This window comes from Pseudoliparis swirei, chromosome 9 (assembly GCF_029220125.1).
Source record: "Pseudoliparis swirei isolate HS2019 ecotype Mariana Trench chromosome 9, NWPU_hadal_v1, whole genome shotgun sequence".
NCBI lineage: Eukaryota > Metazoa > Chordata > Actinopteri > Perciformes > Liparidae > Pseudoliparis > Pseudoliparis swirei.
In genome coordinates, this window is record NC_079396.1 from 6,917,470 (window position 1) to 6,945,025 (window position 27,556).

At 42.9% G+C, this 27,556-nt stretch overlaps 1 protein-coding gene across 1 annotated transcript in view; it reads left to right on the top strand.

The window, feature by feature from the left end:
• Nucleotides 1–832: 832 nt before the first annotated feature.
• Nucleotides 833–27,556, top strand: part of LOC130200007 (V-set and transmembrane domain-containing protein 2-like protein) — a 44,242-nt gene continuing 17,518 nt past the window's right edge. The window contains exon 1 of the mRNA XM_056423946.1: nucleotides 833–1,138. Coding sequence (XP_056279921.1) covers nucleotides 1,021–1,138 — 118 coding nt within the window. The 5' untranslated portion in view covers nucleotides 833–1,020. The remainder of the gene's footprint in view (nucleotides 1,139–27,556) is intronic.

Consider the following 27,556-nt stretch of genomic DNA (forward strand, 5'->3'; position numbering starts at 1 on the left):
TCTTTTCGCAGATTAATAAAGTAGTTTGCTCGGTCAGGCGGCAACCTCCATTCTGCACAGTGAAGCTAATGTGAAATTGTCTTACATTCTGGCCAGCAGGGGGCGACTTCTCCGGTTGCAAAAAAAAGTCTGATTGTATAGAAGTCTATGAGAAAATTACACTACTTGATGTATTCCCTCAGTAAACATTGTAAACATGAGTTTAGGGTCTTAATCTCTAGTGTCACGTCTTCTTCAATGCAGCATGATGTTTATTTAGTAACATTACTGGCAAGTGTTAGCTACATATTCTTAGAATAAACCTCTCTTCAAAACAACGTTAATATGTTTACAGTCAAAAACACCCAATGTTTTTTTTGCCTTTTTTTTAGGCATTTTTGTGATATATAGATATATTTGTGTGTGTGTATATATATATATATATATATATTTATTTATTTATTTTTAAAATGTTTACATTAATTTTTTTATTAATGACCTTATCAGACAGCAATTACCGACATACAGTACATGACACTATGGGACGGATACTTTTTTGCCCACCCTATCCGTTAATTTTCTTAATTTATTTGTCAATTGTTTGTTAATAACAATAATAAGAGTGGGCTTGAAGTCTTTTGGAATTCTACCGTCGCATTCTCATTCTAAAACGTCGTGAAGTTTACGGTGAACGTGTTTCAGAGATCCCTCCTCTCATAACTGACATTCCCTGCTGCAAGCCGCGGTACCTCCCATTTGGGGAGAAAGTCCCTCCGCCGCATGTAGACCCGACGGAGTGGAAGCAGAGCTTCAGTCTGTCTGCTGGCACACTGAGAGGCTGCAGCGGCTTCTCCCGGTCCTTCATCCTTCACAGGTATCTCTCACCTTCTTCCTCGTCAGAACAAGTCACCTGGATTTAAAACAAACAACAACTACTAAACAAAAAAAACACACAACAACAAAAAAAGGAAGAAAAAAAGAAAAGAAAAACACCCCGACGTGCATGAGAGGGCGAAGGAGAGCAGACACACCAGAAGAGAGATGGGAGCGTTCAGAGTGCTGCTGGGGAGTTTACATTACATGGGACTCTACATGCAACTTTGTGGCTCCGCGCGGCAGCCTGGACACGGCGAGGTGGAGAACCACATCTCCGGGAACGGTAGGTGTAACATCCGCTTTCTCTCTTTTCCCCCTTTTTATTTTTTAAATTTCCACACCTCTTACGAGGGGACTTCAGAAGGTTCCGGGTGGAGGAGGAGAGAGGACACGGGCACAGGTGTGTCCATCTGGTCGCACGCGGAAAGAGGAATTAAAACAAAGAGCGGCGCGCGGAATTGATGCTGCGCGTGTCTGCCAAGTGGAGCCAGTGTGGTGCGCTCTTTGATTGTCAAGAGCTTCATGCGGTCGGCATTAAAAAAAAGAGCTTTCATTCAGTCAGTGTCCATCTCATCAGCACCAACGAGGTGTGGAGTGTTTGATGTGTGTGTGTGTGTGTGTGTGTGTGTGTGTGTGTGTGTGTGTGTGTGTGTGTGTGTGTGTGTGTGTGTGTGTGTGTGTGTGTGTGTGTGTGTGTGTGTGTGTGTGTGTGTGTGTGTGTGTGTATATATATGTGTGTGTGTGTGTGTGCACTGAAGACAGCCCTCTCTAATGAGTATCAGCTCTTTGATTTTATTAGTGGTGTAACACAGTCAGTGGATGTAGTGGTGTATGGGGGGGGTTGCATTCTGCAGAGATGGAGCAGAGGTGATGTCAGCTAATATTCTCTTTTGGTGCCCCGTCCCCCCTTCCCCCCTCAACACACACACACACAAAAAAGTGCACACTCACACGCACGAGTCACCGTTTGTTTGCCGTAACTTTGTAACTACCCCGCACCCTGAGCTGGGCTATGCGAAATGCCTGCATCTCAAAATTCACAGGAATTCTGGAAGACGGCGGTGTCACAACGCGGAGGAGATCCTTGTTCCCTTAATGAAGACGCTCGGTGCTCAAAAGGAATCTTCTCGTCATTGGTGCCATCGCGAGCTCCGAAATGCTGCAGCTTTTTGGCCAAAAAAGACGCCATATCTCGAGTTCTCCCCAGTTGAGATGTTCCAGTGAAGCTTTTTTCTTTCATAATGGTTATCTGTGGATTCAGAGTCATATCCGATAGTTACATTTACCTAGAAGCTGTTTCAATATGTATCGGACGTGTTGAAATGGCCCACTTCTTTTACAGCTCCAGTTTCAGCCTCTCTCCTGGCTCAAGCTTCATTTGAAATGAGCAAATGTGAGCGGGGAATTTACCTTCTCACCCAACTCTTGGCAAGAAAACGCAGACATTTAATTATTCCTTCAACTCAAGTTCCCCTAGAGCCTTCTATCGTATGTACCGTTCACGAGGCCAACTTCATGGAGAATGTTTCAATCAACGCTCGAGGCTGACACTATGGAACCATAGACCATGGAGAAGGAGGAGGAAGGGGACGCAGTCACCGTGACGTCGCCCCTTTGGTGTGTGGACTCGGTTTTGAAGCCTTGCGTTTGGCACTTTGGCCGTCGCCGTCTTGTTTGTTTTTTTGCTAACAGAAGTGACAAGAGAAGTGAATAAGATCATTTTTCGCCGACCATCAACTGAAAACACACTGTGAAGGGGTTAAAGTCTGAGATGAAAACATAAACAACTCCCGAATTGGAAGCAACCTGTCAATCACAAGGTAGCCACGCCCAAAAGCATACCCTGTTCATGGTCTATTTGACTCTAAAAGAACATCCTGCGACATTGAAGACAACTTAAAACTAGTCCAGCGGGATGCTTCTGGTGGTTAAGGTTTCTGTTGATCTATCATTGTCTGTCCTGGTTTTATTCCCATTATCTATGATATCATATCATCGTTCTTCTGTTAAATCCATCACAGAGTTGCCGGGTTTGCACACAAGAGCACAACCGATGTCCCATTTAAGGACGCCCCTCGGATGTTTAGCGTTTCTCCGTTTCCTTGCCATTCAGAGCATCATCAGTAATATCTCACGGCAGCATGGCGCATTCATAACACAAAGCTTTGGAATCTTTTCAAACTGAATAATGTGCTCGCGGGAAGAGATATATTTTCTCACAATGGTTGTGTGGGATTTTTTAAATGGAAATGAGTGCGTGCAGAGACGCTTGTTTTTAATTATTATTTTGTCCCCGAGGGTGGAATGTAAATAAAGGAGGAGTGCAGATTATTGTGCCGCAACAGCTAATTGAAATATGAAGTGTTCCAGCAACGTGGCAATTAATAAAACATTCAGATAATACTGAGGTAAAGGAGTCTTCGTTACGATCTGCAGAGCGGGAGTGATGAGAGGTCAAGGGACTCACGAAACGGGACCCTTAACACCTTTTTATATTGACGGGAATACATTTGAACACCGGCTACCGGCAAAGAAGGAAGGAAGAAATACAAGAATAAGAAAAGAGGACGTGAGAGAAATGAAAGGAGAACGGTTTGGAAATGTTCATGACGTTCCCTTCTACATCTGCTGCAACGCTGCTTAATACTTTTCAATTAACTCCTAATTAGGCCATGGTTATCCAGCGAGGCGATTATTGCAGCCAATCAATCGCCTTAATTAATCAGTGATGGGTAAACGAGCCGCTGGGCCGATACGTTGCTTAAACCGTGCAAAGGAAAAGCGACTGCAGTGAGACAAACGGGAGAAATCGTTATGTGCCAGGTCTTAAAAGAGTATTTGTTGCTCTACTGACTGGATTATAAAAAGGTATCCAGTCTAATACCTTCCCCCTGTTTTGACCTCCATCACCAGAGAAAGCAGCCCCGTTCTGACACCCATGCATTATTCGATTGTGTTTGAGCCATTCTCTGCCAATTCAGCAGGTAAATCGTTTACCATTCAGTGAAGACAAAACCCCACTGCGGCTGCTGGAACCACCTTGAAAAGCCCTCGGGCATGGCTGCCCCTTAAGTATTTGAGAGAAATATACTGGAGGGCTGTGAGGATAAATTCTAGTTGATACAATCGCAGCCCGCGATGGTTAAGCCTCGACAGCCCCGTCTTTGATGCCCTTTTCTAATGTAGGTTGTGTGATAAATGTACATTTCTCCGTAAAATAACAGTAAAAGACTGGCAGCAGTAACGGCTGTCAAACTGTAATTTACTGTTATTTTATATGCTATAGTTAACCAACGGCATTGTGTGTTTGTGTACATGCGAAGGATGAATATTTAACTATGTTATGGTTATTATAAAATACAGTAAGAATTTTTTCTTCCTTGTCTGATTGTTCGTATAGTAGGTTATGTAATTTTTATTTATTCGTTGTTGTTTTTGAATGTCTGGTGTAACTTGTTAAAAAATTAAAATAAATATTGAAAGAAAATACAGTAAGATACTGTAAACCCACCGTAAATTCTCAGCTATTTATGACAGTGCAGTGAGGGTAAAATGGGTCCACTTCCACCCAAAGCAAACGGGAGCACTGAGGAGGCAATGACATCACACCACTCCCAGTGGGTTGGCCTATTAAAGGTTTAACAGTGGCCGATGCAGAATCACTGGCAAATGTTCAGCAGCAGCTTGAGGGGTTTACTCTCTTTAGACGCCAAATGTCCCCCGTCTGCTCCTCGCCTCCCACTCGCTCACACTTCGGTTCTCGCTTGATAGCGGGGGCTCCAGACAACGTCACAGCGGCGAGTAGAAAAGAACAACTGTTACGGCAAAATCCAAAGTGGGATGCGCTGGTAATGAGTGTAGGATCCCCGTATATCATTCGGCGTGAGACTTTACTGCTGGTGAACTTCTTTATTTCCTTTCTTTCGTTGTATAAACATGAACCAAAACTCTTGAATAAATACCACCTTGTCACCACTGTAAGAGCATTAGCCTCATACGGGTCCATTAAAACTATGAAAACTTTATATCAAATGCGCATCCGTCCGTCCCACTTAGCCGTACCGTCAAGTATGTATATTAACATAAAATAAAGGTGCGCTTCCTTTTAACATTTCAAAATAAAAGTCAAATTTAGCTCAAAGCGGAAGTAGATTAAAACATATACAAAATCATGAAAACAATACAATATATAAAGGCATACATCAAAACCAATAAAGCAGATACAAAATAAGGCAATCAACCCAAAACAATAAACCTTTTAAGGGGTTATTTACAAGTGGTTTTTCATTACGGCGTTACGTGTGTACGCAGCTATCGACATCAGCTAAAATCAGTAATAATGAATGGACAATTGATAGCAGTTACTTGAAAAACTTTACAATATTTAGTCATGTAAAAGAAAATCTGAAAAAATAATTAAAGAAAGAGCAGTTTAAAATATATATATATATATATATATATATATATATATATATGTTTGCCCCTGTTATTTATGTCAGAATAATAATGAGAAGAAAAGCAACAGACACTCAACCCCAAATTGCTCCGTCAGGCTGTGCTTAGTTAGAGTCCTGATGGGTGGGTGGCATCAGTGTGTGAATGTGTGAATGATGTTGTGTTGTATTAAAGCACTTTGAGTCACACAAGGCCATTTACCATCCTTGGTAACCGTGACAACCATTTCCCACTATTTTCTGACAATTTAGAAACTAAACACAAGGTATAAGCACCTCGCCTTTTTATAACTGTTTCCAATGCAAAGTCAAGAGATGCCCAGATTGCCTGGATATTCTTTATAGCTGTAGCTTAAATGTACTTAAAATGACTTCTCTTCTCTCTCTTTCTTTCTCTCTCTCCCTCTCTCTCTCTCTCTCGGCCTGTCTGCTGCTGTCTGTAAACAGAAAGAGACAAACGGTAATAGAAGGAGGAACGTGTTGGAGCAATGAGGCGAGGGTAGCCGAGGAGAGAGCGACAGGCTGAAGGTTTCGTAGCTTGTTGGCTCTCAGCGGTGGGTGGAGCCAATGTATTTAGGCCCTGACCTCAGCATATACTCCTCACTGGGAAGACAAGTGCTGGAGGGCAGCCTCGGATTAACTACAGACAGGAGAGAAACGATTACTGCAGCTGCGCCGTATCTCCGCATGGTGCACCTCACCTCCGCACAGCTGTCTACGGACTTCAAAAATCAATCTTGTTGCACTTCTCCGGGCTTTGTCTGCTTTGTCTGCATATCCACAGGCGAGCAAAGTGCGCTCCAAGTAATAATCCGTGACATTTACACATTAATAGGTGTTGACTTTGCCGCTCTCCGCCGTTCACTGACGCATTTCACCAGTGACTCAGATTATATCTACTACATGATTGCTCCATGTCCTGTGCAGCACCACCTCTAAGAAAAATATGAAACATAAACAAACAAATATTTTGCACCAAACCCTGCAATACCGTCACAATATCGACGTGGATGTATATGATTGGAAATATTGTGATATTTGAATTACTCCATGTTGCCCAGCCCTAGTTTTTGCTTTTTTGAATCTGTGTTTTTATTATATATTTTTTTGGGTTGCATTGAAGATCAGCTAGCTCCAGCATAGTGTATCTTAAAAAAGGGCTTGGCAGCACGCAGACTTCCCAGAAAGAAAACCTTGAAAAACTAGCATGCTCAAAAGCTGATTAACATAGCTTCATACTACTGAACACAAATACATGCACATCAATACACCTCAAACTCCGAAACAATGAATAAAAGAGAGGCCGGAAAAAAAGGGGGAGAGTTTGTGAGATAAACCCCTCCACAAATTACGTGTGTGAACCAATAGCGCCGATGACAGAGGAAGAACAAGATGGTTGCAAACAGGAGTGAATGACAGAAAACACATCAACGCCACTGAAAACCAACCTTGAGCACCGTAGAGAGCGATTTGCTTTCCGCTTCTTTGACTGTAGAACATCGTGCTGCAACAAGCATGGAAGGGAAGCTGATGATGCAGTGAAACTGTACTTCGAGACTATGAAAGGGAAAACTAATGTTGCTCAGGGAATAGATTGCAGAGGAGCACACTCCCCCATCCTGCCCAGCCCAAACTATTTTTAGGAGTCAGTGGGAAATCACGCCGGAGAGGGCGAGACGGAGAAAGTTCTGAAAGCCCCGATACGTACTCTAATCCAAGTGATGTCATCCAAACAAACTGTGTGGCAAGCGTCTCAAAAGGGCCATGCCTATCACTACGCATGATCATTATAATGGTTATAGCACTTTTCAAATGCTTCAAATTATTGTTGCTGGTTTGTTTTTATATGGAAAGACAAGTGTCTTTATGAAGCTGAAGATGTTTCGATGTTTCACTTCTATCTGTTTTTTCTTCTATGGAAATAGAAAACGCCTGCTCTCCACCACTTAGGCCCCAGCATGTCCCAAAGGACACATATTTAATGCACAATCTTGCATCAAGAACGTTACCATGGAAAGCAAACCCATTCTGCTGAATTGAGATCTGAAAGCGTTTTATCGTTGGTCGTCTTGCATTAACTTGCCGCGCATCGTCCCCCATCGGCTGTATGAGATGATTTAGCTTTTCACATTTTTATTTATTCATCTGCATTCGATACCCATTTGGGAGATTAGCCGTAGACGTCGTCTCTCGACTCTGACTCCGTTCTCGATTCTCAAGATTCCCATTGCACAGTAAACAACGACCGACCCGCACACCAAAGAGGAAATTGTGGATCTTCTGCGGCTGCACCGGAACGCCTAAAATATTGGTTGTTGCCCCAAGAGGCTGAATCGTCGTCAGACCGACAGCCCAAGGCTTCAGAGATTCTCATAATGCTAACGCAGGACATTTTTTTATTTCTATGTAGAAGTACAAGGATTCGGTGGCACCCAAGATTTCTTTTCCCCATTTTATTAGATTTTTTCTGGTGGAAAAGGGTTTCGCAGCTCAGAGGAGACATTCTATTCCGTAGTGCAGCAATTCTGCAGTGTGATGGGTCTGTAAATGAATAATGAACTTAACTCTGAAATAGAGCAAAATATAAAAGAATGAATAGAATATTCCAGCGTACAGGTGCACTGTGGCGATGGTGAGTGATGAAAGCGGTGATACCGCCTGGCTGTATCTGACAGAAGCAGCCGATTCATCGTCTGATCCTTAAAAAAACAACAACAACAACAACAAACAGCAGCAGTTCATGTACTCATTGCTTGCCAATGTGGACTCAGACACTCGGTGTCCTCTATAATTGTTGCCATCCCTCGCCTGTCACTGCCAGCTGCGCAGTGTGTAAAATAAACCCTCAACCCCCCCCCCCCCCATCTCTCCTCCACCCTCGATCATGTCTGTGCCTTTTAAAATCGGCACAAACAAGCTGCGGGGTCAGCCGGCAGTCAAGGACTCTCCCTCAGTCTTTCTCTATAAGTGCCTTCTGCTGCTGCGCTCGTACTTCACCCTCTTGCAAAGCAATTCACTGTGTGTGTGTGTGTGTGTGAGTGTGTGTGTGAGAGAGAGTGTGTGTGTGTGCAGGACATACTTTGGAGGAGGAATGATAGCGGGCAGCTTTGAGCATGGCGATCCAAAGCCACACTTTCTCTGAGGTGTCCCTCCGTGACTAAAACTCATCATCCGAACCCGCTGGGTGTATGTGTGTGTGTGTGTGTGTGTGTGTGTGTGCGTGGGTGTGGGTATGTGTGTGCGAGAGGCTCTGCGAACTTTGTGCAAGAGACGATAAAAGCAGCTTTGAGACGGATGATCCAAACTGCCACTCTCGAATATGCCACGTGTGTGTGTGTGTGTTTGAGTCTTTGCATGGGTGTACACTGAGAGATGTGTGTATGTGTGTGTATGCTCGAAGAGATTGAGGGGAAGAGAGAGTATTCCCTCTCTTGCACTCAGCATGGTGATGTTGGGGGGGGGGGGGGGAGTGCTTGGCTGGGAAGACTTGTCTGAGAGAGTGTTGCTTACCTTCCATTAGACACATTACTGCCAATGTTGGAAAGACGCACGCACATACACACAGCCACCCACACACACACACACACACACACAAACGCGTGCACAGCACATGAACACACCGACACTTAGATTTAGAGAGACACACACACACACACTCTCACACTTCTCCTGGGGAGGCACTTGACAGTGTTCATCTGTTGGCAGTCTCACTGAGGGAGGAAAGAGGAAGAGGAGAGGGAGGAAGAGAAAGGCAGGCGAAGAGGGGAACGTGATATATCTGTGGTCCAGGATCAGTCATTTGCAGCCTGAAAGAGCTCCTTTAGCCTCCACATAATTTAGGAAAGTATCATTGTTCCCGGAACACCTCGTATTCAACAGAGACAAGTGAACACAACGCTACTGCAGAACACAACAAGCAGCTCACTCAACAACTCCCTTCACTTCAAGTTAAAGTCCATCCTCCACCAACACACAACTCAATGAAGCTAGTAATTATGTTTAGGCCTTCAGAGAAGGCTTAAAAGGCCCTGACGACCAGCCACTGATATATATAGATATAGATATATACACACACACACAATATATATAAATATATATATATATATATATATACATATACACTACCGTTCAAAAGTTTGGGGTCATCCAGACAATTTCGTGTCTTCCATGAAAACTCACTTTTATTTATCAAATGAATTGAAAATTGAATAGAAAATATAGTCAAGACATTGACAAGGTTAGAAATAATGATTAATATTTGAAGTATTAATTTGGTCTTCAAACTTCAAGCTCAAAGGAAGGCCAGTTGTATAGCTTATATCACCAGCATAACTGTTTTCAGCTGTGCTAACATAATTGCACAAGGGTTTTCTAATCAGATATTAGTCTTCTAAGGCGATTAGCAAACACAATGTACCATTAGAACACTGGAGTGATAGTTGATGGAAATGGGCCTCTATACACCTATGGAGATATTTCATTAGAAACCAGACGTTTCCACCTAGAATAGTCATTTACCACATTAACAATGTATAGAGTGTATTTTTGATTAATGTTATCTTTATTGAAAAAACAGTGCTTTTCTTTGAAAATAAAGACATTTCTAAGTGACCCCAAACTTTTGAACGGTAGTGTATATATATATATGAATATATTCAATTCAGTTTATTTTGTATAGCCCGATACAATTACAAATTTTCCTCTGCAGGCTTTACAATCTGTACACATATGACATCCCTGACCTTTGACCTCATTAACTTGCAGCGCATAAATCCCCCATCGACTTGTATGAGATGATTTAGCTCAACCCATTTGGGAGATTGCGTGAGCGTTGCGTCTCGACTCGTGTGATGGTCTGTAAATGAATAATGAACCGCTGGGTGTATGTGTGTGTATTATTCAATGTGTGTGTGTGTGTGTGTGCGTGGGTGTGGGTATGTGTGTGCGTGTGTGTTTGAGTCTTTGCATGGGTGGAATAGTTCATAGTAGAGGCATATTCCACGATATGGCGGTGGGGAGGAGGAGTCTCCAACAGGACAGTGGGCGTGGTCGAATTCCACGACCCAGGCAGTCCATCAGGCAGATGGGATCTATGCCGTCTCATAGGGTCCGATGACCCCCATGGAGGACTTCCCGGGGAGAAAGCAGAGTTAATAACGTGTGATTGATGAAAATTCATCCTTAAGGAGAAAAAGAGGAGATGGGTACTCAGTGCATCCTAGCGTCCCAGCTATAAGCCTAGCAGCATATCAAAGGGCTGGACCAGGGCAAACCTGATTCAGCCTAACTATAAACTCTGTCAAAGGAAGGTCTTAAGTCTACTCTTAAGCGAGGTGACTGTGTCTGCCTCGGACTGATGTGAAGCTGGTTCCACCAAAAGAGGAGCTTGGCTCTGGCTCCCATTCTACTTTTTAAGACTCTAGGAACTGGTAGTCCGCATTTAGTGAGCGTAGCTCTCTGCAATATGGGACAAGCTCCTTAAGATATGATGGAGCATCACCAATCAAGAGCTTTGTAGGTTAAAGAGAAGAATTTTAAAGTGATTCTTGATTTACTGGGAGGCAGTGCAGAGCAGCTAGTGCAGGAAGTGATCTCTTTTCTTAGTTTTAGTGAGGGCGAGCTGCAACATTCTGGATCAACTGGAGGGAAGCCTGCTAATAAGGAGTAATCCAGTCTCGATTTCTGCATCTTTTGAGACAAGATGTGCCTGATTTTTGAAATATTACGTAGATGAAGAATGCAGTCCTTGAGATTTTGCTTTGACAAGTCGATCAAAGATAACATGAATTCTTTACAGTGGTGTTGGATGCCAGGGCAATGGTCTACAGAATCCACATCACCAGATAATTGATCTCTGAGGTGCTCAGGGCGATTAAGTACTTGGTTTGTCTGGTGCCGTCTGGGCTACCGATAGAACACTGGGTGATTGATGGAAATGGGCCTCTATACACCTATGGAATATTTCATTAGACCAGGACGTTTCCACCTAGAATAGTCATTTACCACATTAACAATGTATAGAGTGTATTTTTGATTAATGTTTATATTTTATTGAAAAAACAGTGCTTTTCTTTGAAAATAAAGAGCATTTCTAAAGTGATTTAAACTTTTGAACGGTAGTGTATATATATATATGAATATATTCAATTCAGTTTATTTTGTATAGCCCGATACAATTACAAATTTTCCTCTGCAGGCTTTACAATCTGTACACATATGACATCCCTGACCTTTGACCTCACATTGGATCAGGAAACACTCCCAAGAAATAGAAAAAACCCTTTCATGGGGAAAAAAGGGATGAACCCTTCAGGAGAGCAACAAAGGTGGATCCCTCTCCAGGATGGACAGAAGCAATAGATGTAATGTTTACAGAAGGAATCATTACAGAGTTACAACACATTCAATGAGTATGATAGAGTGTATGGATAGTTGGTAGTAGGCATGGACCACGATCCAGACCTCCATGATCCATCAGGCAGATGGAGGTAGAGAGAAGGAGTGGGCGGGGCACATTAGCAGGGCCATGGCAGGACGCATCAATCAGACACAGCTATAAGACATGAAGTCACAAAGACTGTGTGCACATATATTTATATGTATATATATAAATCTGTGTATTTATGGACATATGTATGTCTGTGTGTATCTATGTGTATATATATTGTGTATGTGTATATGTACTGTATATATGTGTACAGTATATATATATATACAGTATATATATATATATACTGTATATATTGTTTGTGGATATATATATATATACTGTATATGTTTATACGTGAACATTTCCGGCTGGCTGGCTAGCTAATCGCGGCCGCTCCGCATCCAGTGGAATTCAGCACCGTTAACTTATTTTTTCAAATGATTGGTCATCATCACGTTCATTATTTGGAACACCTTCTCTCCTAACCTCTCGGAGGGCTCATGTTTTGAAGAAAGTATCTCCTTTCCTTCTCTTCTGTTTGCAGTAAGGCTGCGGTCCTGTGTCACGCCTTTGACATCGACCCATCCCATAATCAGCAGGTGGCATCTCATGACTTCAAGCGTGCGGTGGGGGGGGGGACTGACTTTGAAGATTGCCTTAAAGTATTGGCTTCATTAAGCTTTCATGTGGCTGCTATTAATGCAAGTCAGGCCCACCAGTGAGCCCAGCCCCACACAACTTTGCCATGCACCCTTCCATGTGACAAGCTTTTGACTAAAAAGAAGGAAAAAAACATGCGCAGATCAAATTTAAATAATACCTTAAATTGTATATTTAGCAGCCTAATTTGGGAGGAAGAGTCGACCATCAAATCTTGCACATAACTGCAAGCTTAAGCTATGGTTGTTTCCTAAAGATACGGTCATGTCAGATAAATCAGTTGAGTTGAGGTTTCATTCAAACAGAATTATGACTGGCGTGTTAACTGCTGAAAAATGTGCATTTATTGGCTATTATTGTTCAATAGAGACCGGTGCAGTGCTTACACCACATCAAAACTACATTAACTACATACATAACATCACTACCAATACTTTAAAGATAGATAGATCTGCCGATGTAATGGCTACGATATACAATATCAATAGATTTTCTTTTCATAACATTTTCCTTGCAATTTGCATGACGTTTAAATGTACTCCAAAGAAACATATTTAACTGTAGATTAAGTAGATTTCACAAATTGATATGGCAACTCCTGTTCTGAGAAATTGAAAGCCAGTGCACAGCAATTACCAACTACTCGTAGCTTTTTATACACAAGTTCAAAGGTTATCGGGTAATTTCAAGATTGCAATAGCAAATTTACGTTTCCCTCTTGTTTTTTTTCAAAATGAATATTTTATATAAAAGTGTCGTTAAAGATTGACTGTGCAGAGAAATAATTATCACATCAAAAATAATAAAGAACCTACCAAACTAGTTTAAAAAAAGAAATGTAGCTGACTGCGTCTGAAAGAAGTTATTAAATAGTGTGCTGTGTGACTAGATGATTTTATTCACACGCAATTTCCCTTTAATCAACGAATAAAAGACAAGGCCACAGGACGTTTGAGTCGGATGCTGAATAGCGGTCGTGGTGAGAGGTTGTTATTGTTGCCATGCTGAGTTAGAAATCAGCTGGCACAAACTAGATTATTATTACTTTCTAGAAGGAGCCCTAAATGTTGTAATGGTTTATCGAGAGCATCGAGAGTAATAAAAACAACGTCAGAGACGGCGTCATCCATGTTTATCTCCTGCTCTGAAATTGGAGCATCCAATTGACCAGTGTGCTAAACCATGGTTACACGCCTTTTACGTGTCACCTCCAACACGTTAATAACGTCGTATCGGAACCCCAACGCCGTTATCGGATCGTCCACCGTCTCCTGTTACACTGGCCTATGTGTGAATGACGCATTCAAACAATTACTTGATTAACAGATGGATCCGTTTCCAGGTCTGAAAAAAGGGGCTTCGGACATGAAGTGTCACTGTTCAACCCCAGCTGTAAAAGTCCACACAATTAACGCAGAAAGCAACAAGCAAGCACACAAAAGCATAAAGACGGTGCCTTGGTGCTCTAACTTTGTGGCTTTACTCCCTCTTGTGTAGCCATTTCCTTAAACATGGCTCTGTTTTTACTGCATAAGCAGATTAGGGTTGTTTTCTTCTTCTTTCTTGAACGCATATATGTGACGGCTAAATATGTTAAAGTCGGCTCTTTTAAATGTGAGATGTCACAGACACTGCAGGGCTTCAGACCCCGCGATCCAAGCGAGCAGAGAGGAAAACAAAGCGAGCGGTGAGGTTTGCCATATTTGTAGCCCTCCGGTGCACACGCACGTACACACCCGCACGTACACACCCGCAGACTAGGCATGCTCAATTATGTGTGCTGCCCCCAGCCATTTTCAGACAGGGTTATCCATTACAACGTCTCTGCAGTGACCAGGCCTAATTACCACCGCTGTGGAGAGCCTCTTTGCTTCACAGTGGGTGTGTATGTATACGGACACAGGCGATGTGTGGGTGTGTGTGTGTGTGTTTGTGTGTATTTGTGTGCAATCGTTGCCTGTGAATGACTACATCTCCTGGTTGCTTCTGCAATTACACAAACTCCAGACAAACCAACTGGCATACACTTGAGTAGTCGTTCAAAGTATTGTTCAGGGTTCACACACACACACACACACACACACACACACACACACACACACATACACAAACACACTGACAGGCTCATTTTGCTTGGATCCAATAAAGCTCTTTTCCCTCCTTTAGCCCGCTGCCAGGGATTCCCACATTCTATATTGCATGTCCAACTAATAGGCTCTTGGCCGCCTTTGAGGCCCTGGTATTTACAAAGGTCTGCTGAAATGGACAGCTTGATACCTGTGGGCAGTGTAGAATGAAACATGTTAACATCCCCAAACACACACACACACACACACACAGTTAATAACCTCACACTCAGCTTGGTGAACAGAATAAAAGTAAATGGTGTTTTCTCAGTGTGGTTTGGAATGCTTGGCTGCACTGCAGATTGAATTTGTAATTGTCCTTCAGAATTTTCTTTTTTACATATTCCTCACATACAGTATATATGTATATACTGTATGTGTGTATATATATGTGTGTATGTATATATATATATGTATATATGTGTGTGTGTGTATATATATGTACATACACTGTGTTTTTATATGTTTGTATAAACATATACTGTACATGTATTTATAATAATGATATATACATGAAGTGTTTTTTTCTTCAATTCAAATCAGTTTATTTTGTATAGCCAAATGTCACAAATTACAAATTTGCCTCAGAGGGCTTTACAATCTATACACATACGACATCCCTGTCCCAGGATCTCACATCGGATCAGGAAAAACTTCCAAGAAATAGAAAAAAGCCTTTCACAGGGAAAAAAGGGAAGAAACCTTCAGGAGAGCAACAGAGGAGGATCCCTACGAAGCAATAGATGTAATGTGTACAGAAGGAATCATTACAGAGTAACAACACATTCAATGAGTATGAAAGAGTGTATGAATAGTTGGTAGTAGGCATGGACCACGATCCAGACCTCCGTGATCCATCAGGCAGATGGAGGTAGAGAGGAGGAGTGGGCGGAGCATCAACAGGGCCATGGCATCAGACCCAGCCAGGTCCAATGGACCCTATGAGACGTGAAGTCACAAAGACTTCGGGGAGGAAGCAGAGTTAATAATGTGCAATAGAGAGATGAAAATTCATTCATAAGTAGAGAGAGAAGAGGAGAGAGGTGCTCAGTGTATCCAAAACGTCCCCCAGCAGCCTATCAGCCTATAGCAGCATACCTAGGGGCTGGACCAGGTGAACCTGATTCAGCCCTAACTATAAGCTCTGTCAAAGAGGAAAGTCTTGAGTCTACTCTTAAATGAGGTGACTGTGTCTGCCTCCCGGACTGAAGGTGGAAGCTGGTTCCATAGAAGAGGAGCTTGATAACTAAAGGCTCTGGCTCCCATCCTACTTTTTAAGACTCTAGGAACTACAAGTAGCCCCGCATTTAGTGAGCGCAGCTCTCTAGTGGGGCAATATGGTACTACAAGCTCCTTAAGATATGATGGTGCATCACCAATCAAGGCCGTTAAGAGGAGAATTTTAAATGTGATTCTTGATTTTACGGGGAGCCAGTGCAGAGCAGCTAGTGCAGGAGTGATGTGATCTCTTTTCTTAGTTTTAGTGAGAACACGAGCTGCAGCATTCTGGATCAACTGGAGGGACCTAAGAGACTTATTAGAGCAGCCTGATAATAAGGAGTTGCAGTGATCAACAACTTTTAAAATGGTTGTCTGTCAACAGACTAACTGTTCCAATTGTAACACAACAGCATTGGCTTGATCTCTGTAAAGGGAATATGTCAACCCTAATTAAATGTTGTGTTATCCCCCCCCCCTCTATTCAACTCCAATATGAAACAAGTGCATTTGAGTTTGTACAATAATTGAAGGACTCCTTTGAAAATTACATTTCTTTGCACTCCTGCAGAGAGTGAGAGGAGAATATTCCTCGTCTTTGCTTTAACGTACACAGCTGGATTCAGATTGCCGTTAGCCTAGCTTAGCATAGGGACTGGGAACAAGGGGGAAAACAGTCAGCCTGGCTCTCACCAAACCACATAAATCTAGATGGAGAATGTTTTTTTCTAATTTGTGAGCTTTGTGAGCACCTTTTTGAACCTTTTGGAGAAAGCCTGGCTTGCTGTTTGCACTGCCTCCAATCTTGATGCTAAGCTACGCCAACTTCCGTCCTCCTGCGAGTAGTATCGATCTTGCGTGCGTTAAAATCAATCAAAAGCCGATATGTTCCGTAGCAGACCTCTGCATAACTCCGACAGTCGGCTCCGGAGAGAGCTGAGCGGCAAAGCACCTTAATGTAGAAGTTGAGTCCCAGTCATTTCATAGCTGAGACATGCTGAGGACGTTGGACAGAGAAGCTGTGGATGAGGCCGCTCAGAGCTGTGCTTAACTGTCCCCCGGGTGGCTTTCTGTCTGAAGCCGGCTTTCTCAGCCGGCTGTGCGGCTGAGAGAGGTTTTGCCAGTTAGGATGCGACTCAACATCGGAGCGACATCGCCTTAAACATGTCACGGTATCAGCGATGAGAGCACGCTGCGTATCTGGCCGAATTGCTACTAGAGGGATGCTTTAACCATGAAACCGCTCTCAGTGCTGGAGCCATAACTCCAGACAAGGGATTAGGGATGAGTAGGCTATGTGTTGCATATCCAATCACCTTTCGACTGAAGGGATGATTTACCCGGCAGTGCATTTACACTCATGTTTCTCGTTGGCCTCTCCCAGGAATCTTGGCGCCGCTCGCTTTCGCTGCAGCTCCACTGCAGTGGCCATTTTAGCCTTCCTCTTCCAGTACGTTCTTCAAGTGAAAGGTCTTCAGGGTCTCAAAATGGTGTCGGAGCGTGAATGTGAGAACTGGTTTCAAAAACAACAACAAAAATGGTGTTAGGAAGGCCAGAAGATCAAACTTTCCCATCCAGTTGCAGCATCAGCAACATCCTCCATCAGCCGCCCGTAGCCCCTGTGGAGCCAATGTGCGTTAATATATATATATACAGCGTATTGATTTCTTAACGTCCAAAGGATTGATTACAAAGGTCATTTTTTGCCCCAAATAGTTGCTTGACTTGAAACATTCATCACAGTTTACAGGGCGCCGACCTACTGAACCGTAGATCTGTATCAAGCACAGTTCTTTAACAGAGAGGGTTTGAGATGCGCTCACATTCAGTTTGACCTTAAAGTGGTTTAGATACTCCGGCACAACCGTTGGCTTGTTGTTTACAGTATAAAGTCTGATCGTCTGACTTGAAGGACTTCGCGGCGTCGCGATCTTATCATCTTCCAGCAATCACCCGGAAGGGATTATAACCCATGGAGACGATCAACAAAACCACCAGAATGGTCTATTTCACGTGTGTTAAAAAGACGGCATATTTACGGCATAACTGCGTTACGCTATCACGTCATGTTCCGGAGCTTTCTGCCATGCCACACATCCTTCATCAGCAGATGGTGTTTGGTCGGCTGTCATTCAACTGGAGGCGACATCCATTATTTCTGGAGAAGACAAATGTTAGCGGAAGCTTTAAGTAAAGTGGACCTTGAGTTGAGATTACATTTACATTTACATGTCATTTGGCTGACGCTTTTTATCCAAAAGCGATTACAATACTATTACATTCATTCACCGTAAGACACAGCTACAGGGAACAACTCAGGGTTAAGTGTCTTGCTCAGGACACATCGACTAAATTAGAGGAGTTGAGCCTCCAACCCCTGATTGAAGAGCGGGACCTGCCCACTCACCCATAATCGGTTTCCAAGGTGATTCGAGAACAGCCATGTTCTCCATGTGTTCTCTAGTTCCTAGTACAGGCCAAATTGAGTTTTTTTTAAATGTTTTGAACTTTCCATTACCTGCGTTCCCAATCTCATAATTTTAATCCTGAAAACATGCTTCGGTGCCAGCGTCTCACATCTGATTTCGAACACGGATGTAAGCAGATCATTTGTCGTAAGCTCCGATGTCTCGTCCTGAGCTCATTAGCTCCAACAACCACGGCAGCTTGAGAAAGACAAACTCAAAATGAGATCTGCTACAAGCGAAGCTTAAGCGTCCGCCGCTGCAAATAGATTAAAACCGAGGAGTTGTGTGTTCCATACCGACGTGTCGGCTCCTGATTAACCGTGAGGGATTCAACACTAGTTCTGTTTTTCTTGCTGTCTCGCGACAGCTACTTGCGTCTCTCTAAGAAAGGTCTCGGCGTGTCCGGCGTCCCTATTAGGCCGACGTGACACTTTCTACGCACTTCTGCTATTCTTTTTTTAAACTGTTGTGTCAAAATCATAAACCGACTTGACTCTCGTCTTCTCCTTCTTCTTTTTTCTCTTTCTCTACTGCGATGTTAAAATAAAGCGGCGAAGGTTCATGTATCGCCTTAGTAGCATAGCTGCAGAGGAGATGATTCAAAAGTATGCCAGGTGCCTCTTTTCACCGTCAGCACTCCGATGCTGCTGTCACAACATTCTGGGGTGCTTTAGTGAGTTAGATTTATTTAGTTTCATTTTACGTTTCTTAATGTAATGAGCTGCACTCAACTGAGCACTGCAGATTATTAGAGAAAGACAATGCTCCCATCTTCCCCAGTTTGTTAGTAGTTCATCTTGCAACGGTGGTATCAAGAAAAAAAACATTGCAACAATTTTCCGTTAAAGATTAATGTGTTTATTTCCCTCTGTATTTCTAATGAAAAAATTCATCTTGTGCTCCAGCTTTACTTTCCGGGTGTTGAATAAGTGCAGCTTTTGCTCACTGCGAGGACAATAAATACACAGATCCTGCCACCTGCTAACAAGCTCCAGGTTGCATTCTCCAGTCAGTCCCTGTCCTCTGTCCGCCTCACGACAGTATAACACATGATTTGTATCTCCATGGGTAAGTAAATGTCGCCTGAGGAGATTATAAATTCAGTGGTGTGTGTGTGTGTGTGTGTGTGTGTGTGTGTGCGTGCCCGTGTGTCATCTGTCGCGGTTAACCTCGCTTTACAGCTGGACCCCTCCAACCCAATATTATTTTATGTGTCCATTTATGACTATACATGTGTATGGCACTTCTGTCGCTAGATGCAGTAGGGATCCAAATGTTTTTGAAAGAACATATTTTATAACATCTACTAACAAATATAGACACTTTTGTACCTTGAAAGATTGTGGCTGGTGAAAAAAGCACCATCCAGTCATGAAAATGCATAAAACCCTACCGATTGGCCTCCTCCTGAAGTGATGCTAAATGACTTCATTGTGGGGGAAAACCTTTTCCAATAGGTGGGTTTGTGACAACCATCTGAATTTCAACACTGAAGCAACTCTACTCAAACTGTTTTCAACCTTTATGAGCTCGGCTGCTGGCAGCCATCATTTGTTAGCTTTTCAAGTGGCATTTTCTCGAAGAGCCGCTGAAGGGAGAGCAGGCAGCGTTACAGGGGCGGGAGATGATTTTAAGGCGGGTACATTATATAATCAGAGGCATGTATATTACGTAGTGATGACTTCTTTTTGGACAACTGTAATGAGCTTACATTGGATCTCTTAACTCTCTCCAGCTCCAGCATCATTCTGCTAAAGAATTTATGTTGTCACATCAGCCCAAAACTAAATATAGTCTCATGGCTATATCTATACTGAGAAAAAAATCCAGCCAAAAACAGGGTGAAAGCGAAGCCATTTTTTATATGTAGGCGGCTGCGTTTTCACTGGGTCTCTCTTTACGTGAAAAATAGAATGAACATTAAAATGCACTCGTAGCGGCGCTTTTCTGCATTGCCAGGGAATTAATCTCAACAGTTTACGTAATTTTTTCTCACAGATAGAGTACAGGCTACGGTATCTCCATCCCGTTATCTTGTTGCTTGAGATCTCAGACCCACGGCCCTGTTTTGTATTATCCCAGCATGTCCGAACCAGAAAAGCATATGTGCTGTTCATTTGAGGTACATTTTTTATTCATTATATATGGTCCAGTAGCGTCTGTGATCCTTCTGGCATCCAACAGATCTGTCTACGTTCAAATGAGCCCATAACTGGACTTATCTTAGCTGGCCTCATTACTATTTATGGAGCATTACCACAATACTTCAAACAACATGAACATATTTAAAACTGCAATGTAGTTTGAGCCGCCTTGCCAACAATTACCCCCTTGAATATTGAGAGACATTTTTTAAATATAAGAAATGCTGTATATAAATATAGTTGGGAGTGTACTGAAGACAGATTAACCCTTTATGTTCCCATCCAGCAGCATTTGTTCCACACTGAGGAACTTTATTGCCTGTTTTAAAGAATTTCATGGGACAAAAGGAGAACATTCAAGTTAGTGGTCAATCTATTTGTTGGTGAGTAATTTGATCAAATCAGTCATCCGATCCTTGATCATTTGGATTATTTAAGTAAATGTGTGTTGAAAGTTTGATACCCAAGTGCTCTGCACTAATAATTGGGATTTTCAGAAGAAGTTCCATCTTCACATGAGCTTGGAGTTGCCTCTCCACGCTCTCTGCGTCTCGGGTCCCCTAATCTCCGTCAGGCTTTGTCACCGTCACGGCCCTTGAGGGAGGCAGAAGAGAAGACGCGGGAGAGTAAGGAGGAGGCCTGTTGGTAAGCCTCCTGCTGACTGCCTGTACGTCTGCCCTGGTGTAAATGCTCCATCTCAAAAGACCCATTTTTGTGTGTGTGCAGCAACACGTGCTTCAAAGTTAGTGGTAGTTAGAAAGACACAGCGTGCAGTGGCCATACCCGGAGGAGGACGAGGGAAGAGGATGAGCGAGAGAAAATCCCAGATAGAGGAGGAAAAGGAGAGTAAAGAGGTGTGATTTTGATCAGGAGAAATTTCACGCTCCTGCAGACAGGGGCTCGATTCCAGCGCTGTCTACAACCCCCCTTCTACCCTTCTCCCTGTCAGCTGCCTCCAGCATTGGAAACAAGAGGCCACTTTCTCAGCTCTGGCTTTTAACAGTAGGGTATAATATGAGGCTCTCTTTTTTGGCTCTCTGCAAACAGCTCCCATAACTACCGCTGCTGTATTCTCCAGTCGGAGCCAAACAGAGCATCAATGCGTTTCCCTCCATGTTACAGGAAGGCGATTAAAAAAGCCCATCCACGACAACGCCCGTCCAAACTCGGCCCAATGTCGATCTCCATAAATGTCCCTTTGCAGCAGCGTGAATCATGGAGATTCAAGCTGTAAATTCTGTTCATATATATATATATGTATATATATATATATATATATATATATATTAGGGCTGGGCAGCGATTAACATTTGTAATCGCGATTAATCGCATGATACCCTGATTAATCGCGATTAATATGCGATGTCGCATTGTATCATATAAATCAATAATTCATTCCAAAAAGTAGTGTATAAGCGCACTTCTATTTGAAATGTTCTGCCATATGAATGAAAGTGCCATAACATATGTGTTGTCCCTGTTAGAGTGAGACACGAGAGAAAACACTTTCAGTGCAGTTTGGTCAATTCCTAGAACTTGACACTTATTTTAAATATTCTGCCATATGAACTAAAGTGCCATAAAAAATCTGTCAAGGACATTTATCAAATGCACTGTTATGCAGAGACACTGTAGTAGAAGCGCTGGAGACTGAAGCAGGGGACACCAGTCAAAGGCAGTGGTCTGCCAACAGCGATCATCTCTGGTGCTCTATCTTTCAGTGTGGTGACTTTATTTGTCACATTCCACTGCTCAATACCTTCAGTAAAGTGTCACGCATTTCAACTGTCATGTGTCTCCTCTGTTTTTCATCAGTCAGGGCGTATGAATACAGCGCCCACTTCTCATCAATATAATGCACAGTCACTCAGGGTCATTGTGGTTGCTGGTGATGTCAGTAGAAATTGACCAGATTTGAGTTCGAAAAGAGGACACTTGGGAAGTCTGGGGGGCTGAGATTAAACATCTCTCTTGTTCTGCCCTGTTTTGTGATATACATACCTAAAATTGCCTAATATTTCTGGAGCAAATAATGTCAGCATTATAATTATTATAACTATGAGGATTTTGGTTGCCTATTTTTGTGGAGCCCCGCTTGTTGTTTACAGTATAAAGTCTGATCGTCTGACTTGAAGGACTTCGCGGCGTCGCGATCTTATCATCTTCCAGCAATCACCCGGAAGGGATTATAACCCATGGAAACGATCAACAAAACCACCAGAATGATCTATTTCACGTGTGTTAAAAAGACGGCATATTTACGGCATAACTGCGTTACGCTATCACGTCATGTTCCGGAGCTTTCTGCCATGCCACACATCCTTCATCAGCAGATGGTGTTTGGTCGGCTGTCATTCAACTGGAGGCGACATCCATTATTTCTGGAGAAGACCGTGTGAAGCTTTAAGTAAGTGGACCTTGAGTTGAGATTACATTACATTACATGTCATTTGGCTGACGCTTTTATCCAAAGCGATTTACAATACTGTTACATTCATTCACCGTAGACACAGCTACAGGGAACAACTCAGGGTTAAGTGTCTTGCTCAAGGACACATCGACTAGGGTGGGGATTGAGCCTCCAACCCCCTGATTGAAAGACGGACCTGCTACCCACTCACCCATAATCGGTTTCCAAGGTGATTTCGAGAACAGCCATGTTCTCCATGTGTTTCTAGTTCCTAGTACAGGCCAAATTGAGTTTTTTTTAAATGTTTTGAACTTTCCCATTACCACCGTTCCCCATCTCATAATACTTTAATCCTGAAAACATGCTTCGGTGCGCGTCTCATCTGATTTCGAACACGGATGTAAGCAGATCATTTGTCCCGTAAGCTCCGATGTCTCGTCCTGAGCTCATTAGCTCAACAACACGGCAGCTTGAGAAAGACAAACTCAAAATGAGATCTGCTACAAGCGAAGCTTAGCGTCGCCGCTGCAAATAGATTAAAACCGAGGAGTTGTGTTCCATACCGACGTCGGCTCTGATTAGCACGGCGAGGATTCAACACTAGTTCTGTTTTTTCTTGCTGTGCGACAGCTCGCCGTCTCTAAGAAGGTCTCGACGTGTCGCGTCCCTATTAGACGTGACACTTTCTCGCACCTGCTATTCTTTTTTTAAACTGTTGTGTCAAAGTCGCAAACCCGACTTGGTATCTCGTCTTCTCCTTCTTCTTTTTTTCTCTTTCTCTACACGTGTTAATGCGGCCGAGTTGTCGCCTTAGTCGCAGCTGCAGAGGAGATGATTCAAAAGTATGCCAGGTGCCTCTTTTCACCGTCAGCACTCCGTGCTGCTGTCTGGCATTCTGGGGTGCTTTTTAGTGAGTTAGATTTATTTAGTTTCATTTTACACGTTTCTTAATGTAATGAGCTGCACTCAACTGAGACTGCAGTTATTAGAAAAGACAATGCTCCCATCTTCCCAGTTTGTTAGTAGTTCATCTTGCAACGGTGGTATCAAGAAAAAAAAACATTGCAACAATTTTCCGTTAAGATTAATGTGTTTATTTCCCTCTGTATTTCTAATGAAAAATTCATCTTGTGCTCAGCTTTACTTTCCGGGTGTTGAATAAGTGCAGCTTTTGCTCACTGAGGGACAATAAATTACAGTCCTGCCACTGCTAACAAGCTCCAGAGTTGCATTCTCAGTCAGTCCCTGTCCTCTGTCCGCCTACGACAGTATAACACCTTGATTTGTATCTCCGCCAGTCGTCGCCTGAGGAGATTATAAATTTGGTAGTGTGTGTGTGTGTGTGTGTGTGTGTGTGCGTGCCCGTGTGTATCTGTCTGTCCGCGGTTAACCTCGCACACAGCTGGACCCACCAGCCCAATATTATTTTATGTGTCCATTTATGACTATACATGTATGGCACCTGTCGTAGATGCAAGGGATCCAAATGTTTTGAAGAACATATTTTATAACATCTACTAACAAATATAGACACTTTGTACCTTGAAAGATTGTGGCTGGTGAAAAAGGCACCATCCAGTCATGAAAATGCATAAAACCCTACCGATTGGCCTCCTCTGAAGTGATGCTAAATGACTTCATTGTGGGGGAAAACCTTTTCCAATGGTGGGTTTGTGACAACCATCTGAATTTCAACACTGAGCAACTCTACTCAAACTGTTTTCAACCTTTATGAGCTCGGCTGCTGGCAGCCATCATTTATTTAGCTTTTTCAAGTGGCATTTCTCAAGAGCCGCTGAAGGAGAGCAGAGACGCGTTACAGAATGGGAGATGATTTTAAGGCGGCGTATATAATGAGCATGTATATTACGTAGTGATGACTTCTTTTTTGGACAACTGTAATGAGCTTACATTTAGGATCTCTTAACTCTCTCCAGCTCCAGCATCATTCTGCTAAAGAATTTATGTTGTCACATCAGCCCAAAACTAAATATAGTCTCATGGCTATATCTATACTGAGAAAAAAAATCAGCAAACAGGGTGAAACGAGCCATTTTTATATGTGAAGCGGCTCGTTTTCACAGATTCTCTCTTTACGTGAAAAATAGAATGAACATTAAAATACTCGGCGCTGCATTGCCAGGGAATTAATCTCAGCAGTTTCGTAATTTTTTTTCTCACAGATAAGTCTGAGCTGCGGTATCTCCATCCCGTTATCTTGTGCTTGAGATCTCCAGACCACGGCCCTGTTTTGTATTATCCCAGCATGTCCGAACCAGAAAAGCATATGTGCTGTTCATTTGAGGTACATTTTTTTATTCATTGCGGGTCAGTGACGTCTGTGATCCTTCTGGCATCAGCAGATCTGTCTACGTTCAAATGAGCCCATAACTGGACTTATCTTAGCTGGCCTCATTATATTTATGGAGCATTACCTGATACTTCAAACAACATGAACATATTAAAACACAATGTAGTTTGGGCCCTTGCCAACAAACCCCCTTGAATATTGAGAGACATTTTTTAAATATAAGAAATGCTGTATATAAATATAGTTGGGGTGTACTGAAGACAGTTAACCCTTTATGTTCATCCAGCAGCATTTGTTCCACTGAGAACTTTGTGCCTGTTTTAAAGATTTCATGGGACAAAGGAGAACATTTAAGTTAGTCCAATCTATTTGTTGGTGAGAGTAATTTGATCAAATCAGTCATCCAAATCCTTGATCATTTGGATTATTTCGTAAATGTGTGTTGAAAGTTGATACAGTGCTCTGCACTAATGAGTGGGATTTTCAGAAGAAGTTCCATCTTACTGAGCAGGAAGTTGCCTCTCCACGCTCTCTGCGTCTCGGTCCCCTAATCTCCGTCATTTGTCACCGTCGGCCTTGAGGGAGGCAGAGAAGGGCACGGGAGAGTAAGGAGAGGCCTGTTGGTAAGCCTCCTGTGACTGCCTGTACGTCTGCCTGGTGTAAATGCTCCATCTCAAAAAGACCCATTTTTTGTGTGTGCAGCAACACGTACTTCAAGTTGAGTGAGCGTTAGAAAGACACAGCGTACGAGTGGCCCGCACGGAGGAGGACGAGGAAGAGGATGAGCGAGAGAAAATCCAGATAAGAGGAGGAAAAGGAGAGTAAAGAGGTGTGATTTGTGCGGAGGGGAATTTCACCGCTCCCTGCCAGACAGGGAGGCTCGATTCCAGCTGTCTACCAACCCCCCCCCCCCTTCTACCCTTCTCCCTGTCGCTGCCTCCAGCATTGGAAACAGAGGCCCTTTCTCAGCTCTGGCTTTTAACAGTGGGGTATAATATGAGGCTCTCTTTTTTGGCTCTCTGCAAACAGCTCCATAACTACCGCTGCTGTATTCTCAGTCGAGCCAAACAGAGCATCAATCGTTTCCCTCCATGTTACAGGAAGACGTAAAAAAGCCCATCCACGACACGCCGTCCGACTCGGCCCAATGCGATCTCCATAAATGTCCCCTTTGCAGCCGCGCTGAATATGGAGATTCAAGCTGTAAATTCTGTTCATATATATATATATATGTATATATATATGTATATATATATATATATTAGGGCTGGGCAACGATTAACATTTTTAATCGCGATTAATCGCATGATCTCCCTGATTAATCGCGATTAATTGCGATTAATCGCATTTGTATACGCAAAATCCAATAATTCATTCAAAAGTAGTGTATAGCGCACTTCTATTTGAAATGTTCTGCCATATGAATGAAAGTGCCATAACATGTGTTGTCCCTGTTAGAGTGAGACACCGGAAAACACTTTCAGTGCAGTTTGTCAATTCCTAGAACTTGACACTTATTTTAAATGTTCTGCCATATGAACTAAAGTGCCATAAAATCTGTCAGGACATTGTCAAATGCACTGTTATGCAGAGACACTGTGACAGAACGCTGGAGACTGAAGCAGGGACATGATCAAAGGCAGTCGTCTCGCAGCAGCGATCATCTCTGGTGCTCTATCTGCTCAGTGTGGTGACTTTATTTGTCACATTCCACTGCTGTGCAACTTCAGTAAAGTGTCCGCGCACGTTTCAGCATCATGTGTCTCCTCTGTTTTCATCAGTCAGGGCATGTGAATGCAGCGCCCACTTCTCATCAATATAATGCACAGTCACTCCGAGGTCATTGTGGTTACAGAGTGATGTCCAGTAGGGTGACCAGATTTGAGTTTGTGAAGAAGAGGACACTTCGTCTGGCTGAGATTAAACATCTCTCTTGTTCTGCCTGTTTTGTGATATACATGCCTAAAAGGTGCCTAATATTTCTAGACTGAAATAATATCGGCATTATAATTATTATAACTATGAGGATTTTTTAGTTGCCTATTTTGTGGAGCCCCCTCAGGACTTTGTGCCCTACGCACAGCGCGTAGTGCGCTATGGGAGCGGCGACGCTGGTTGTAGTGTATAGCATGCCGCACAAACAACAATGAACTAGTGGAGGCGGCAAGGTGCTCCGTGTTGCCAGATTGGAGATGGTGAAGTATCGTACCAAAGGCTCAAAATGGTTGTATTTGGAGGATAATTATCGTGTATCTGGCAACCCTGAGATCGGTCGACCAATGACTGTCCTCTAAACCGTCAGAGCTCACGTAAGAAGGGAGATACCATTTCCAAAACTTGTCAGGGGTAAATACGAGTTTATGAAAACCCAGAGAAAAACAAATATCCGACGAAGCAAAATCCCGGACGTTTTTGAAATCCCTGCCGGACGCATTTTTTAGGGCTCAAAAGCAGGACATGTCTGGGGAAAACTGGACGTC